Source organism: Lytechinus variegatus, chromosome 8, assembly GCF_018143015.1.
Source record: "Lytechinus variegatus isolate NC3 chromosome 8, Lvar_3.0, whole genome shotgun sequence".
NCBI classification, from domain to species: domain Eukaryota; kingdom Metazoa; phylum Echinodermata; class Echinoidea; order Temnopleuroida; family Toxopneustidae; genus Lytechinus; species Lytechinus variegatus.
In genome coordinates, this window is record NC_054747.1 from 16,091,768 (window position 1) to 16,109,178 (window position 17,411).

Genomic DNA, 17,411 nt, shown 5'->3' on the forward strand with positions numbered 1-17,411 from the left:
GCTGCCAACCGGTATGTTTTTGGCATATTTAGTACGTTTTTGCAACCAAAAAATTCGACAGTATTCTTTTTCTTTAATATTAGGTTTTTGTAAAAAAAAATAACACAAATGTGGTTATTGGATCAATGTAATTTCATATAACTTTTTTTTCAATCATTGTGTTAAAACAAGTGCGCATTTTAGCTTGCATGCATCTTTAGTGCCGCTATGAGCGTGTGCGCCATGAATGTAATTATGAAATACAGCCTTTTGGGGAAAAATGCATATTTTTTCATCACAGAATACAATTTTTCATTCCCAGAGGTTGACAGGTCTGGTATTATGAGGCACTTTGTCAATGGTTTAAAGTGTTAAAAGTCACTGAAACCCTTGCATATGATGAGCTGCAAACCTGTCCTAAAATAAGTAAGTCATAATTCTGTTGTACTTTTCCAGGTGAAACTGCCCACATGCACACTGAGAACCTGTCACCCTATGCAACTCGTCTGCTCATCAGTGATCTGCGTCTGAATGATGCTGGAATGTATGTCTGCAACGTAGGACCTGTAGACAAACGATTCACAATTCTTGTTGATCGTAAGTAAACAAAAAAATAATGAAAATAAGGGTGAATTATCACTGCAATTATAACAACGAATGATTTTAGGATGTTTGAAATGTCAGATAAAACCTTGAGATATAGCACAATAAGGTCATGAAAATGTTTTCCTATCTTATATTTTATGAATCTCTGAAGCCAAGATTCACAATTCTAGTTGATCGTAAGTAAGCAAAAAAAATATAAAAAGTAAGGGTGACTAATTCACTGCAATTATCATAACAACGAATGATTTTAGGATGTTTGAAATGTCAGATAAAACTTTGAAATGTTGCACAATATTGTCATGAACATTTTCTCCAATTATATTTCATTTTTATGAACCTCTCAAGCCATGATAAATTGATGTCACGAGAGTAAGGACTAGACATTCAAGGCTAAATTCAAGGCAAAGGCTTAACTTTTAGAGACCACGGCCAAGGGCCCAAAGACCAGGGACTATGATACAAGATCATATCACTGTCTTTGAGGCAAGACTGGACTAGTGTAGCACAACGCTGCTTGGAGAATAGCAGTAAGGTTTACCTTACATGTAGCACAAAAAGGTTTTCATCTTGCTGAGTCTGTTTTGCCATGGGATGAAACAAAATGGAATGAACTATGATATCATAACCCTGATGTGTTTATATTTTTTCCAGCCTTGTCTTGTGATCAACCTTGTCTGTATGGAGGACGCTGTGTGGAGGGAGTTTGTGAATGTCTTCCAGGCTTCACAGGAGAGCAGTGTGAAACACCAAGTAAGTACATTGTATATCACTCTCAATGCCAACATCTTAAACTGTCTGTTCTTCAGATGAATGTAAAGCCCCGATCAATTTACACTTTCCGTTACAATGATTTGCACTGAACCACTGTCGATTAGGAGGATATCACTTTTATGAACTATGTAATACAAAATGTAGCATACAATAGGTTTCTCATTGGAAAGGATAGCAAGTAGTTGATGTTGAAATTTTTTTAAATGTAAAAAAGATATTATCCTCAGCACATTTACCCGAGATGTGATTTGTGTGAGTCATCTTTTGATGCATTCATTCTACAGTCATAATTTTGGAAGATATTTTGCCAAGAAATATGTCACATTGAATATGACATTGATTCATCATACAGAGTTAGTAATTATTATTCAACATTAGCCCACTGGACATGAAGAAGATTTTGTTCATCGTTTTATTCTTCTCATTTTCATTTTAGATTTTGTGATATCAATCGATCAGACTCGACCAGCTTTGCCCCAGACAGGTGACAGTGTCAGCTTCGTTTGTGAAGTTGATCACACTGCACCCTACCAGAATCCAGTCTGGTATGACCCTCAGGGAAACATCATAGACCCAAGTATGTTTATTTTATGTATTATGTTGATCTGTTTTGGTATGGCTCACAGGGAAATATCATAGACCCATCTATGCTCTTTTTTGTATCACCTTTAAATGCAAAGTTGTTGAGAAGTTGTTAATTGAAAATTGTCGACTATTTTTGTGTGTTATTTGTTAGAAAGAAGCTGAGACTTCAAAAAATGAAGCTAAGTATTGCAGTACACTCTCTGTATAAATGCAAAATATAATTCAAGTTTTTCCTGATATTTTTTAAATTCATGGTGAATGTGTCTGACTGAAAGTGGCACTAGAATTCTCAGTTGCTTGTGTTATGCAGCATATGGCCACATTTGTCAAATCACACAGATTTTTCATGTACTACCACACATTAAATCATTCAGATGAAGCATTAGATATTGAATGTGGGTGGGCATTTAACCATAATTTTAGCTTTATACTTATTTCTTTGTGATACATCTACAGGTAAATCTTTGTGTATATGTGTTATCACAAAATTTTTTGCAGATAATCCAATCTTATCCCCCCTTTTCAAAATTATTATCCTTCACAATATTTTCCATCCTAATTTTCTTCTTTGATTATTCAAAGGTGGTGATTCTCACTACACCATCATTGCTCTGGATCGTAAGGCAACCCGTCTTGTCATCAATGAACTGCAGCCTTCAGATGCTGGGCCATATGTCTGCAACGTTGGGCCAGTCACTACGGAATTCTCTGTTCAGGTTCAACGTAAGTTGAAATTTTAAAGTTCTCTAAGGAAACAGAGATGTATTTAAGAATATATACTCTGTTTCACAATCAAGAACAATGTTTTGTACTTTTTAATACTTTGGCCTTCGATCAATGGCTTCTTAAGACTATAGTAGATGGCAGAATGTCACTGATCGTGATAAATTGTGAACATACCAATATTTGTATTAAATGAGTAAAAACAGCTATATTAAGATAGGGTTATTGAAAAATGTTAAGCTAATGTGATAATGTTGTACAAATAGTGGAAAAATAGTGATAGAATGTAAGTGTGACATGCTTACTACTATCTTTCTGGAAAATGAGTATGATAACCTGTCACCATTAGTGCTTTTTATGTACACCTTGTAGCTGCACATTGAAGTCAGCCCTGTAACATTGGGGCTCTTGTGTGAGGGGTTTTCATTCATTCACCTCGACATTGGTGGTATAGCTTGCAGCTACACTCTGCAACCAATCTTGTTTCAATGGTATAATGATCATTCACCTTAACTAATTTCTTTTTGTGCACCTTTTAGCTGCACATTGCAGCCAGCCCTGTATCAATAGAGGCTCTTGTGTGAAAGCTGTTACAACCATTAACCTTTACTGATTTATTTGTTTGTACACCTTGCAGCTGCATATTGCAGCCATCCCTGTATGAATTGACAATTACATGAACCATCACAGTCAATCCCCATAGCTGATGTTTGGTACACCTCGTACATGTAGCTGCACATTTCAGTCAGCCCTGCATCAATCGAGAATCATGTATGAAAGGTATAATTAAACATTAACCTTAACTGATTTATTTGATTTTACACCATGTAGCTGCACATTGCAGCCAGCCCTGTATCAATGGAGGCTCTTGTGTGAGGGGTATGTGCGAATGTACAGAGGAGTTCCATGGAAGCTTCTGTCAAGTTGGAGGTGAGTCTTTCTTCAGGCTAAAGCAATTTATCAGGAAGAAGGACCCAATGTTCTTTTCTGTATGATGTTGTTACAAAATGTCACGTCTATCAATTTCACGGCAAGAATAATTTCACATCTACTTACATAAGCATCCATTATTCTGTTTATTCGGAAACTGGTTTAAAGCAAAAGGGTATTGAGCAAAATTCCTGCTACAAGTCTTGGTTAAAAGGGGCTCAGATCTCTATTCACAGTGAGCGACTTGCCGTTTTCACTCTCTTTTGTAGCCTTATCTCTTCCTTTTTAAAGCCCTTTTGTAGCTGTTTGGTAGACCTTTTGTAAAAAGGCTGGAAAACAATAAATTTTGTTGTGTTATCCACAGGTTTGTTCACTGTGATTGAAGTACACTCATTGCTAATAATTCTGTCATATTTAATATCACAGTCATTTTGCTTTTATATTAATTGCTATAATTGTACAATGAAATATATTTAATTTCAATAAATATCTAATTCAAATGTTCTATACATGGATAATTTAATCTTTATTTCAGTTAAAAGGCCTTTCTCCATTGAGATCCAAGGACCACCTAGAGAGAAACCAGAGATTGGTGATGATCTAACCTTGATTTGTAGAGTATCTGAGGAAGGACAGGGGATACCAACATGGCTGGGACCTGATAACCAACCTATTGCTGGAATACAGAGTAAGCTATCCACAGTTATGAATGTCTATAGCAATATTACCTATTTTTATTGATTGGTAAAAACATTTAACGTTAAAAATGTATTGTTTTTCCTTCAAATTTTTACCAGGAAAACCAGCAAGTTATGTAGGTTTTTATATGAATTCTGTGGAACAAATTTCACTTTCTAGAGTTCAATGTTGATATCAGCATTCAATATAAGTATCTGAAGAGCAATCACTGTTATGTTCGTCCTCAAATACATGTAATATCAGTGGTAAAAGAGTCAACCATGGTACTTCACAACCATATGGAATATATTGCGACCTGATGAATATGAGAAAGACCATAGTGCAATAATGGTAGAAATGTGTGTTACATGTATATCCTCCACAATGAAGAATTGTGGTGTAGCAGTTCTGACTATCACCTTGTAATCAGAGGGCCACATGTTTGAAGTACAACAATGCATGAGCCTTCTTTAGTAAGGCGTAAATTCCCATTCTCCTCTCTTCACCCAGTTTGTGAATGGTACAGGGAGAATGTAAAAGTCAATATAGTTGGCTTAACAATTAGGGCATCTTGACTTCTCATTTCTCATTACAGGAATACTCCTCAGGGAGTGGAGATTGTGCATACACTGTATGTGGGTAATCCAGAATCCACCGGGGTAATGATATATCTGTAAAGTACCTAGGTATCACACAAGCAATATACAGTATACATGTATATATATACATATATAAGCTAAATATTCTTATATTACATGTATTTCATGCAATTAAAAAAACTACAGTATATCTTCAGCCATGACCTTCCATTTGATTGACCTTTCTATCTCTGTGCAGCTGGTCAAAGAATCTTCTCTGATGTGGAGTCTAATACCGAGACAGCCTTGACGATTGTATCAGCGGAGTCTGGGGATGCTGGCCGTTACAGCTGTGTGGTTGGAATGAACAGGGCTGACTATTTGCTTTCTGTGTCAGGTATTGATTAATACCATAGCCATGGTAGCAAAACCATCTATATAAGAAAACTGGTAGTCTAGAGCTTGTTTGTATGCTGTTGGATACATGACCCTGTAGCTACAGAAAATGTACTCTACGAAATTAGCAATACTGAATGGCAGTTAGACCAAACTTGACAAATTAGGATGAGACCTGGTAAGAGACCTACTAGAAAATGAATGAAGGAGATTTCAGCCAGTCTACAATTTACCCTTTAATGCTCCCCTTTTTTAGACCAGAGTGTATTGTCCCTTGTTCTAATGGAGGAAAATGGGTGCAACAAAACTGAAAAATTTCATCCGCAGTTAAACCAAATGGTTAGTTGACAAAATTGATAAACTAGGATAAGACCAAAGTGGTGTGTCACAAAGAATTAAGTGTGACTTAAAATTACACTTAAATTCCCAAATGTGTGCAGTAAAGAAGGTATCGCTGCAGTGGTCAAATCATTCTAAGAGGGCGCACACTACTGCCTATTAGTCCATAAGATTGCGCGTCACATGTCATGTGTGTCAGCATTTAAGCATCACTCTAAGTCACACTGATATCTTTGAAACCTACAGAAAGGAGACGTATTGGCCCGTATTCTGAAGTCGGGTTTGAATTAAACTCTGGTTTAAAGTTGTGATATGACTATGGATAGCCAATTGGGCCACAAATCCCTAACAGTAAACATTATATTAATTAACTCCTATGAAACCCGAATTGTTCATAATTATCTGCGAATGATAACTGAACTATTTTTCTCTGTTATGAAAGCAAAATTAAATATTTTTAGTAAACATAAGAAATATACACTGTTAACAGAATTTTTTTTATATTTGGCTTCCCATAATTTTAGCACAGAGTTAGACCTTGGTCTAAGTTAAACCTGAGTTCAGAATTCGGGCCATTGGCTGTAGACCCATCTACAATTTACCATTGAATGGTTTCTATTTCCAGGACCTGAGTGTATTGTCCCCTGCTCTAATGGAGGGACATGCGTGGAGGGAAGATGCAACTGTTTGGACGGTTTCGATGGTGTGTTCTGCCAGAATATTGGTGAGTTTCAACTTGTATGCTGAAGGGAAAATAATGGGGAAAAGGGAGGTAATTGGGCACTTTCAATTGCTTTCCATCTGACCTCTTGTTTAAAATAATTTAAAGTTGTGTTAATGGTGTATCTCCAGTTTAATATGCACATTATGTAGATGAGTTGCTGAATTTTTTTAAAGCTATTAGTATGGTTTAAACAAAAGAGTATCATGAAGATGCCATTAATAAAGATCCCAAAATATGAATTTGGTGGTCATTTTTATGCCTTACTAGCATATAGAAATATAACATTGAAAAGTTTTCCAAAAATTAGTTGAGTAGTATAACGGTTCATGTGATATAAGAAAGATGTTGCTCATTGTATATGTCATAAGCTCTTATATCTTTTTATTGATAGTTACAAATGACTACCAGCTTCGAATCCGCATCCAGCGTAATAACCAATTCCTGGTGGGAATCAACACCAAGATCCTGTGTGAAATTCGGGGCAACACCAACGAGGTCAATCCACAGTGGATTGGTCCTGATGGAGAGGTCATAAGGTCGGTCGGAAGAGGTAAGCTAATGATGATGTTCACCGAGACAACATAAATGATGGTTATTATTATTATTACTATCACTATATTAAAAATTATTATTATTTCACTGAAAAGGTTAATCTTATTAGTGTGTAGACATGAGAAAACATTCTTTTTTACACAATCACAAACATTTTTCCTGTTCTTGGAAAGCTTTCGCTCGGTAGGCTGCAAGTTTGTCGTTGTGGCTGGCGCTGTTATACTGAAGCAGCACGACGCAACCTTACCAAAAACGTGGAAATTTTTGTGATTGTGTAAGAAAAACTTTTCTCATATTCTTTTTATTCCCCTATTCCCACAGGAGGAAGTAAGCACATCAATACTCGCAGCACCAGGAAGTCTAACCGTCTCAGCATCAATGAGCTGCTGGTAGAGGATGCAGGAGAATACACCTGCAGAGTGGGTCCCCTGGAATCTTCTTTTGTCCTCATCCCCAGGAGTAAGTGTTGGGGAGTGTTTTCACAAGGATTTTGTTTGTGTTATTCTCTGGCAAAATTCCTCTAAGCCAATCAGATGAATGGATTTTAGTAGCTTATAACCCTATCAGTGGAAATGAAGGACTTTCAGTCAAATGAAATGCTGCCCAGGAGGTCCCTTCATTGATTTTTCACTAAATTATAGTTAGGAGTGGCACAACCTTTTCGGGGCTCCTTTAGTGAAATATGATGTGCAAGCTAAAAACTTTATATGACAGTCAGAACATTGGGATGTCAGAAAAGAATCTCTGTGTACAAAAGTTATACCAATGCACGCAAGATATTTTTACCCATTAATGTTTCTACATACTGATAATGATGTCCCGTACAGGTTTAAGTGAAGTTCAACACTATCCATATGTATAGCAAATCAGTAAGTAGTCCTTGATTTGTTTCATCCCTTATGCAATTTTTTATTACTTATTACATACCAAGTATATAGGTATCTATGCTATTTGGCATCTAGTTCCCTTTTGTTTCCAAAAGTTTTAAAAACTTGGATGGAAAGATCCTTTGCTTCTGAAGGCATGAGAATTGTATTTTTATTTACTTTATGATTCTGTATCTACATGTATCTTGATCACTTTACAGAGTGGATTTGGCGCTTTTAAATTCACATTATTATTTTTGTTATTATCACTAATATTATTATATTTTCATTATTGCAGGTGGAGAGTGTGAAGACATCTGTACCAATGGTGGAACGTGTGACAATGGAGCCTGCCTCTGTCCAATCGGATTTGCAGGAATGTCTTGTGAAATACCAGGTAAGGAACTACTACTTTCAGGATGAATTTCATTCCTTCTAATCTTTTGAACAAGATTCATGTATGAAATGGCGAGCTTTTGAAATACACAGACCTTTATTGACTAGGCAAGATGATTCTTATCCTGAATTTATAAATTTCGTAAAGGCCACAGCACACCTTATGACTGTTCGTGATCCAATTCTGGAACAAATCGTTTTTTACTCATTTTCTGAAAATGTGAATGGAACGTATCATTTTATTTGAGGTTAAAATTAATTGAAAGAATATTAATATAACCATTTTGAAAGGTTGCAAGCCTTTATTTTGGAGCAAAGGCCAAATTAGTCTCAAATTGTAGCCAATTGTACGACTGCTATGACGTCATTATGACTAGATATTAAATTTGCTTTTATTCTAAGGTCACAGATTTGAACATTACACAGTAAGATATTCCAAGTCTCAATTTTAGCATCAAATTCTACTACGTTTTATTCCAAAATTGAGTCGCAGACCAATCGTAAGGTGTGCGGTTGCCTTAAGGCAAACTGAAACGGGTTGGACACATTGCAGAATCGTCCTACAAATAAAAATATGAATACAAAATAAGCATAGATTGTGATGACAACCAATTGAATCAGTGATATCAGGAAAATTTATGTAGCTACATATGAATTAGCAATGGGATGACCGTATAACTCTTTTTTGAAAGCTTGTATATTAACTAATACATACAGAATTGAGCAACAGCTTCAACAAGGTAACCAGGGGGTGTTTCACAAAGTTTAAAGTATGACTTAGAGTTGCACTTAAATACCGACGCATACATAACATACAACGCGCCATCATAATATGCAGTAGTGACCGCCTCTTGGCATGCTCTGACCAATGCGGTCATTCCTTTTATACCATACACAACCAGGCATTTACTTTCAACTCAAAGTCATACTTAAAATCTTTGTGAAACACCCCCAAGGTGTGACTTGCCCCACTGTCACTACTGGTTTTAGAGAGGATGATGATAATGAAGATGTAATTTTTTAAAATCCTTTTTTAGTTGGACCAGAAGGAATTAGAGTGAACATCACCATCACCTCCTCGTTGGATCGCGATCCGAATATTGGTGAAGAGATCATCTTCCTATGTCAGGTCAGCCCCAACCCACTCTACACCAACCCAAGATGGCATGGACCAAATGATGAAATGTTCCCAGTCGTCAACACCTTGGGTAAGATTTATACATCTTTACACTTTACTTCAACTCTTAACCTAGACAAACACCTATGGCACTCTGTAGACAGTGCAAATGTAGGTTATATTTGTATAATTGCATACATGTACTTTATCGCCAAATTTACACTGATCCATTTTACTTAAATGGTATTTTGCGAATAACTATGGATACAATTTTTTTTAAATTTTTACACTCACTGGTACACTTCTTGTTAACTTACACAAATTCTTTTGTTGGTAATGTTACCAAAACTTTAGATGAGATTATTAAATGTTCACACATGTATTTTCACAATGAACTTAACACAAACAATCTTTGACATTCTGTGCATGCTACCATCTTTCTAGAGATTCTGTTCTTCACAGATGTACTTTAACACTGAATTTATGGTAACAATTTCTGCACTCTATGGGCGAGTGGCCAACACATATTTAAGATGGAGAAAGGTCATAACATTGTTTTTATAGGGTGATTGGTTCTTAAAGGGCCCAGCCACTGACATTTGCAAAAGGCCAATTGACTTGCAAAATATAATCTGTCTGTCATGAGCGCCTGTCGGACTAATTAATGCGATAAATGTTAGGACAGCACAAATTTGACCGAACTCGTGATCGCTATTTACTTGGGATTAGTCTACTAACTATTGCTCTCCCAGACATGCCGGCGTCTATTACATAACACCTCAGGCATGCAGCAGAGTGAAATGCTTCTCTGTTCTGAGATAAGCCTTGATTTCCCCATGATTTGTCAATGAAAGGTTGCTTTAACTTGGTACCCTGGGCAATTCATCATCGTTATTATTATGTTTTCCATTATTAGATGTGACCATATACCAATACTATAATATGAACATTCTTGTGCATTTCTTGTAGATCCATCACGGCCTCCCATCCATGCTGTGCAGCTGACGCCCTTGATGACCCAGCTGACTGTTAGTAGTGTCTCAGAAGAGATGGTTGGAATGTATGCTTGTACGGCTGGACCATTGACGAGCCTCTATCCTCTCAACATACCACGTAAGATATTTAAGAAATGAAATTTATCTATGAAGACTGCTTTGGAGAAACAAAAAATGTAGTTAGCGGGTTTATGTACCAAAGGAGCAAAACCAACATTTTGGGTGAAATTGCCATTGAAAGGTAAGAGTAGTTTTATATTTCATCATTCTATGGTCCAAGAGCATGCTGGGATACTTTTAAATTTTGTTGCTATGTCAGGAAGCTATTTTAAAATCCAGCAAATATATAAAGTAGTCCAGCCTGCGAAAGTTTAGGAGAGGCCCACAGATAATTCAAAACCCATGTAGTTTATAGATGCAGTGAAGGTAAACTTCTCTTACTCTGTGAAAAATATGGAGAGATTCATATTGTCCCAATTTGAATTACGCATTTATAGCATAATAACAAACAATTTCTTTCATGTGCATCTGTTATCTATTTGGATGCTGCAAGGGTCCAAGCTGATATTTTATCAAGTTTTTTCTTTCATTTCATCATTCTATGGTCCAACAGACCTTTGAGCATGCTGGGATACTTTTAAATTTTGTTGCTATGTCAGGAAGCTATTTTAAAATCCAGCAAATATATAAAGTAGTCCAGCCTGCGAAAGTTTAGGAGAGGCCCACAGATAATTCAAAACCCATGTAGTTTCTAGATGCAGTGAAGATAAACTTCTCTTACTCTGTGAAAAATATGGAGAGATTCATATTTTCCCGATTTGAATTAGGCATTTATAGCATAATAACAAATAATTTCTGTCATGTGCATCTGTATCTATTTGGATGCTGCAAGGGTCCAAGCTGATATTTTATCAAGTTTATTCTTTTCAAACATGTAGCTATAGGTGTAAGTTAATTTAGATAATTTGAAATATTGATAAAGTCCCTTTTATTTGAATCATTAATTTTAGCATCAAATCGCTAAAATTATTTCCCTTATTGCAATCTATAGGAAGTGGAGCAATAACAAAAATTTCTCAAGCATGAGGCACTTGATAGCACTACTTATTGTTTACATTGATATCTTGAAATTCTGACAAAGTTCCTTGATATGACCCCTATGTCTTTAGCATCAACCTGCGAGCAGCCATGTCAGAACAGAGGTGACTGCGTAAGAAGTCAGTGTGTGTGCAAGCAAGGTTTTGAAGGAGAGTTCTGTGAAATAGAAGGTAAGATTTCTCTGTCTTTCTAAATATCTTCTTCCAATTAGGAATTTGCAACATCTCCATAGCTCTATACCTTGCCTTTCCTATTTATACTTTTCTGCCACTTACGATTGCTAAGTCTTACCTTATTGTTAATATGTTTGTTATTTCCATTATCATGTAAAAGGAAAAATGTAAATTCTTTTAAATTGCATTAACAACAAGTGCAAGCTGGAATTAAAGTTAAAACAAAAATCTGTATTTTTCCTTTATTTTGTCACTAGTTGAAGTGTTCTACAACATCACAATAACACCAGACCAGGAACTAACGCCCTCTGTTGGTGATAGTGTCAGTTTCTTGTGCGAAAGTGAAGGTCCAGATGCACCACTCCCTGTCTGGTATGATCCCAGTGGTAACCGCATTGCTCCGAGTAGGGCAGGTAAGTAACCATACCAGTAGTAATGTGAATAGTCCAAGTCCTAAGATAGCGCCTTGTGGAACCAACACAATTCCCATTATGTAATTGCTGTTATATTTATTCGCAGAAAAAACTGATACCAATTGGGTATATATACCGATGACTTATTCGTGCTTGTGTGTGTGAAGGCTTGTTGTGTGTTTGTTGAAGAATGCACTTTAACAATTAATTTACGGATTTCCAAGTAAAATGCCTAAGTAGGGATCTTTGCGTAAAATTGAATCTTGATATCGTATAAGTATAGGTGTATTGATCTGAATGCTTTGTATTTCAGTCCATGAAGTCATTCTAATTTTGCAAAGTTTCTCAATATTATTGCATGAAATCTGATTATCATAGACTTTGATTAAGAAAAAAAGAATTACATCAATTTCCCGTGATAGCTTTTACAAATTTTATTGCCTCATAAAATTGACTTTTGCAAAAGTCATATATATGTAATGAAATGTTTCCATACACCCCCTTTCATTAAAACAACAAAAATGGTATCCTCTACACCATAGCATTGCCTCCATGAAGCACATCCACCCCACTGCAAAACCTTTTAAGTTTAATATGTGATACCATGCCCGTATGAAATGCTAATCGCTCTTTTAACTATCTTTTAAGCATTCCCACAGTCACATTAGGAAGTAATGACTCGGAAGCTAAATTGCGTTATGAAAATAATTTGTTTCTCTTTCGCTCTCAGTTGGCTTTGTATGAAGTAAAAGAGTGTATTATTTCTCATTTTACTCTGTCGTGTATGAAGAGCTATCAGGTTTTGTCTTTTTTCACAATTTACAATTGCTTTTTTAATCATGTTGCATTTTTTATGGATTATTGTATCCCAAATATTTGATTTGCATTGGAATTTTCTTTTTTATTTGTTTTCACCCTTTATCCTATGATTATTTATCATGTTGTAATTTATTTTTAAAAATATTTCATTTGCTTTTGTATTTTCTGTTTTACCCCCAAACCTATGATTTAAAACATGTTTCTATGTTCATTTTCCTGTTTCATCTGTTGGGTTTTTGGCTTGGTTTATTTGCTGCCCTTCCATCACCTGATTTCCCTCCCTCTGGGAAATGTTCATCACCTTCACCACCTCCATCACCACCCTCATTGACCTTTGACCTTAATGTGTGTCACCTGACTTGTGTCACCTGACTATTTTGGTAGACAATGAGTTTGCATACTCCATCAGCTCATCAGGTAAAGTTCACATTCACTCCCCCCAAAAAAAAGCAAAACAAGAGAGATAATTGGATTATTAGTGGGACACAGTAGACAAAATGGGTGTAGACTAAATTTTGGCAATTAACTTATTTATGTCCACACAAAGAAATATACGTTGCATGTATATATATGGAAGTGCCGTAAGTGATTGCAACTCATGATTCCTACCCCAATGTTTCTCTAATGCAAGCTTGAATAGTCGAGATGAGAGAAGTAAAAATTTAGTTCGATGAATGCAGCTCTATTTGTCAAGTTTATATAGGTCTTTATGAATGTGAGAGTTACATTTGTTCTTTTTGGTAATTTATCTGTTCCAAAGTGTTAAATTGTTAGATTTGGTGGAATTAAATTTACAGTTGGTAACCCTCAGTTAAATCTTCTTCCATATTGTCTGATATGCACTTGTGATTAGTTGAAATAATCCCCCCGACCATTTTAGGGCCCTTTTGAATGAGAGCTTGCATTGCCTTTACTCTGAATGCTGCATTACAAGAGGACACTAAGCTGTAAGCTAAAGAACATGTCTCATAGTTTGTAAGATGGGATTTTATTGATTACAAATTCACTGTACTACATGTAGGTGTTGTATTAGATTTACTTCAAATTTGTTTTTCATCATTCTTTACTCATAGAAACATTTACGTTTATAGTTCAGCCCATTCAGTCCATAATTTTCCTTTCATTTCCATATTTCTATACACCAAAGTCAAGCAATGCTGTCATCTTCATTTCTTGGCCCCCACAAAAAAAGGGATTCTTAAGTGGTAAAAGTCAGGAATATTTCCATATAAATCATGCAAATTAATTTCGTGCTAAACCTCCCAAATTTCAAAATTGTTTGCATTTATATTTAATGCAATTATGAATGTGCTTAAAATATTCACCAGGCCATCACACCTGTCAGTTAAATTATCAAATTCATCATTTCCATGTATAAATCCCTTTGAACTCTTGGTTTATGCTATAGAAACTTTATGCTATGAAACCTTCTTAAATTTGACTGATCATATGCCATTCAAAACAATGTAATAGCTTTAATCGGTCTAGAGTCGATTTTGTTGGACTTCCTGAAGCATTACAGAATATTTGTGTTTTTCTTCATCCATATTTATTAGTGCCTCCATAACCCCCTGTGATAAAAATCCCAAACCAATCCGTGAAAATCATTCACCCATTGCTAACCTCATTTTCTTTACATCCCTCATCTTGGTTTCTCCCCTTGCGTTCACATTGACTAGAAGAAGCGTTTACGGAAACGATAGAGTCATCAGGTAAAACCCTTTCCCTTTTCATTCAAGCAAGATGTGTATATGCTCACTCTCCTAATGTCATTGCATTATTGTACACTGGAAATGTCTCAAAAGAATCATTTTCAAAACGATCTCAAAATTGATTATTTCAAGCCTTGTTACCTCTTATTTAAAATCCAATGCATCAAAATTATAAATGATGATGAAATTGTATGACTTTACATAATGGGGCCCATTTTATAAAGAGTTAAAGCCATGGTAACTTTGCCATTATGGCAACTACCATGTTAATAGGGAAAGCAGCCAATTAATATCAAGGTTTCCATGGAAGTTACAATAATGTCAAATTTACATTATTAAGTTGTAAGTCTTTTTGAAAGGAGGCCCCACGTCAGGTAAAATTTATTTCTTATTTGTTTGACGTCTGCTGTTATTTAGCAGTGAATTCTTTGTGTAATCAGTTCTCGTACCTGAACATTTTATGCAAGATAAATGATGAAAAGAAATATGAAATTCTTAAATATTTCATCCATGGAGAACAAAGATATTTATGGAGAATACTATATCATTTTTGAGATATTGTGTACAATTTTGTTGACTTTGGAAGTTGAAGCACTGGCACTGAATACCACTAAAACCCACTCTATAACCATTATTAACATACTAACACAGACAAGTTATAAAAGGATTGCAACAATTTGTGGATTACCAATGCTTTTTGGCAATTATTTCTGTCAAGTATTTTAATGTGATGCTGGAATGAGTTTAAATATATTTAGACATACACTGCCAAAAAGTATTGAAAATCCTGTGATTCCCGTCATTCTTGAAAGTAGTTGCAATGCTAATGTATATATGTCATACTTTCTTGTGTATCTGCATTTAAATTATACATCTTTGTGTTGGTTTAAACATATTGATATTTTTTTTACTTTCTTGCTTTGTATTTTGTCTTGTATACAGTTTTTATATTCTTTATTTGTAATTTTAGCTTCCCGCTCATTTTGTGTTTGATAAGCATGTGCCTCTGTGCTCACTGCATACATGTTTTGTTTTTCAGTTATTGGAAGTTTACGTGTATTTACGTTTTGTTGTGTTCATGCTACTTTGTTCATTTTACATGAAAATCTATCTTTGTCATTTAATACATATGTCTCGTTATATTCTTGTATGTTTATTTTGTTGTTTTATTTGTACCTTTTCTACCTTCTTTACTGTATTTGATTTTACTCTGTATTACAACAAATACAGAGTATTGCACAGAAGAATACGATTTCCTGGAAAAACCAAAGTAAATACATCAATATGAAATTCATTGTACATACACCTTGAGAATACGTTATGAAAATAAGTTTCAACAAATTAATATTGACGTTATATGATATTTAAAATTGTTATACTAAAAAAAAACAAGTGAGGAAAACAAGATCACTCGGATTGGTTTATTCAATGTTTACTCTAGTTTTGTGTAAGTTTTAAAATATGGGTAATTTTGCACATGCAATGTACAATATCAATAAGGTCCGATCCCATGGAAAAACGTGAAGCTATCCCGGACATACAATGGAACATTGATTTGAATAGATGAATTTAACAAGTTAATATTGCAGTCATGGGGATGTAACATAAAGCTAAATACCTCAGTTACATTTGCTCTTCGTTGGCCGTACGGCGAGTTGAAAACAGCCGTTTAAACATTTGGGTGGTTTTAGGGCTGTTTTGGGGGGAAACACGACTGTAGCATTAGCGATTGATTGTAAGTGGGATTTTTGTGACTGATTATAGACAATAATCAATGCTATGAATGAACCCAATGACCAATTGCTAAAGTTTAGATTATGGGGCCCAGGAATATTCATCTTTTCCCTACATGTATTTAACTTTTTTTTGTTTCTAAGTGAAATTAATATGTTCATTTTGTAGGATATACTGTATAAATCTTTTCACTTCTCACAGAAGTCTAGGTTTATCAATCAGTGTTTCCTCAATTCCATGACCATCTTTCCTAATATACATGTACTTAATTATTTAATGCAGCTATTAATGCTCTCTTTACATAACATGTATAATATTGGCTTTATTTGACTAATAATGATTTAACTAGTTATGGACGAGTGTTGAGTGGTAATCTTGGGTATAGGGGACCAGGCGTGCATGTGAACAATTTATAAATGTACATTTAATAAGAATAAGCAGGAAGTATTTATGGTTGGATATTCATACTCTACCATATATCTTTATAAATGCAAAGATATATTTTGTTCGCTAGTCATAGTTGATTGAAAATAAGTATTGAGATTCTTGCTAAAAATGCTGTCAGATTCCATGACTGTCATATCTGAAATTCTTTTCATTTTCATAATTTTGTTTCTGCTACATCTTTGCTGGGCTTCGATGCTTGCTGGCATGTGAAAGTATGTTATCTCCTCATGCATATTTGGTACCCTATACCCCTGGTTAGCCACCATTCGCAAAGTCCATGGCACGCTGTCTTTTCATTGCTGAAATTGACGACCTCAAACTGAGGCGAAATGAAGAAAGCCGATGATCTTGTTGAAATGGTTGCACTTGTTGATCTTGTTTTGGATTAGATGTATTTTTTGTAATTTTAGGTTGAATAATCAACTCCATGTGCATTTAATTTTTTGTGGAATCTAATTTTCTTGGTGTCAGTAATTTTTGTTATAAAATTTATGTGAGATATCTTAGAGGAAGCAAATGAAAAAAGAAAATATTTATACAGTGAAATCTTTAATTTTTTTTGTTTAATTGTCGGACCTTTGTATTTTCATTCTGAAATCCAATGACAGCTGCCAGTGTTTCATAAGATTGCCCAGTGATATCACATGGTATCTATTTCTAAGAAAAAAATTAAACTTGATTCATATCGAAAGTAGGAACAACTTTATATCATTGAACATTTATCCATATCACTAATATATTTAATTCATTTTCACTAAGAGTGTTTACACCCCTATTTAT

At 35.0% G+C, this 17,411-nt stretch overlaps 1 protein-coding gene across 1 annotated transcript in view; it reads left to right on the plus strand.

Moving 5' to 3' along the window:
- Positions 1–17,411, plus strand: part of LOC121419513 — a 331,043-nt gene that overhangs the window by 219,122 nt on the left and 94,510 nt on the right. Inside the window, exons 124-140 of the mRNA XM_041613966.1 lie at positions 436–576; positions 1,237–1,335; positions 1,793–1,933; positions 2,524–2,664; positions 3,496–3,594; positions 4,130–4,282; positions 5,110–5,247; positions 6,211–6,309; positions 6,701–6,859; positions 7,183–7,320; positions 8,026–8,124; positions 9,161–9,331; positions 10,210–10,353; positions 11,405–11,503; positions 11,764–11,919; positions 13,123–13,155; positions 14,418–14,450. Of these exons, the coding sequence (XP_041469900.1) occupies positions 436–576; positions 1,237–1,335; positions 1,793–1,933; positions 2,524–2,664; positions 3,496–3,594; positions 4,130–4,282; positions 5,110–5,247; positions 6,211–6,309; positions 6,701–6,859; positions 7,183–7,320; positions 8,026–8,124; positions 9,161–9,331; positions 10,210–10,353; positions 11,405–11,503; positions 11,764–11,919; positions 13,123–13,155; positions 14,418–14,450 (2,043 nt within the window). The remainder of the gene's footprint in view (positions 1–435; positions 577–1,236; positions 1,336–1,792; positions 1,934–2,523; positions 2,665–3,495; positions 3,595–4,129; positions 4,283–5,109; positions 5,248–6,210; positions 6,310–6,700; positions 6,860–7,182; positions 7,321–8,025; positions 8,125–9,160; positions 9,332–10,209; positions 10,354–11,404; positions 11,504–11,763; positions 11,920–13,122; positions 13,156–14,417; positions 14,451–17,411) is intronic.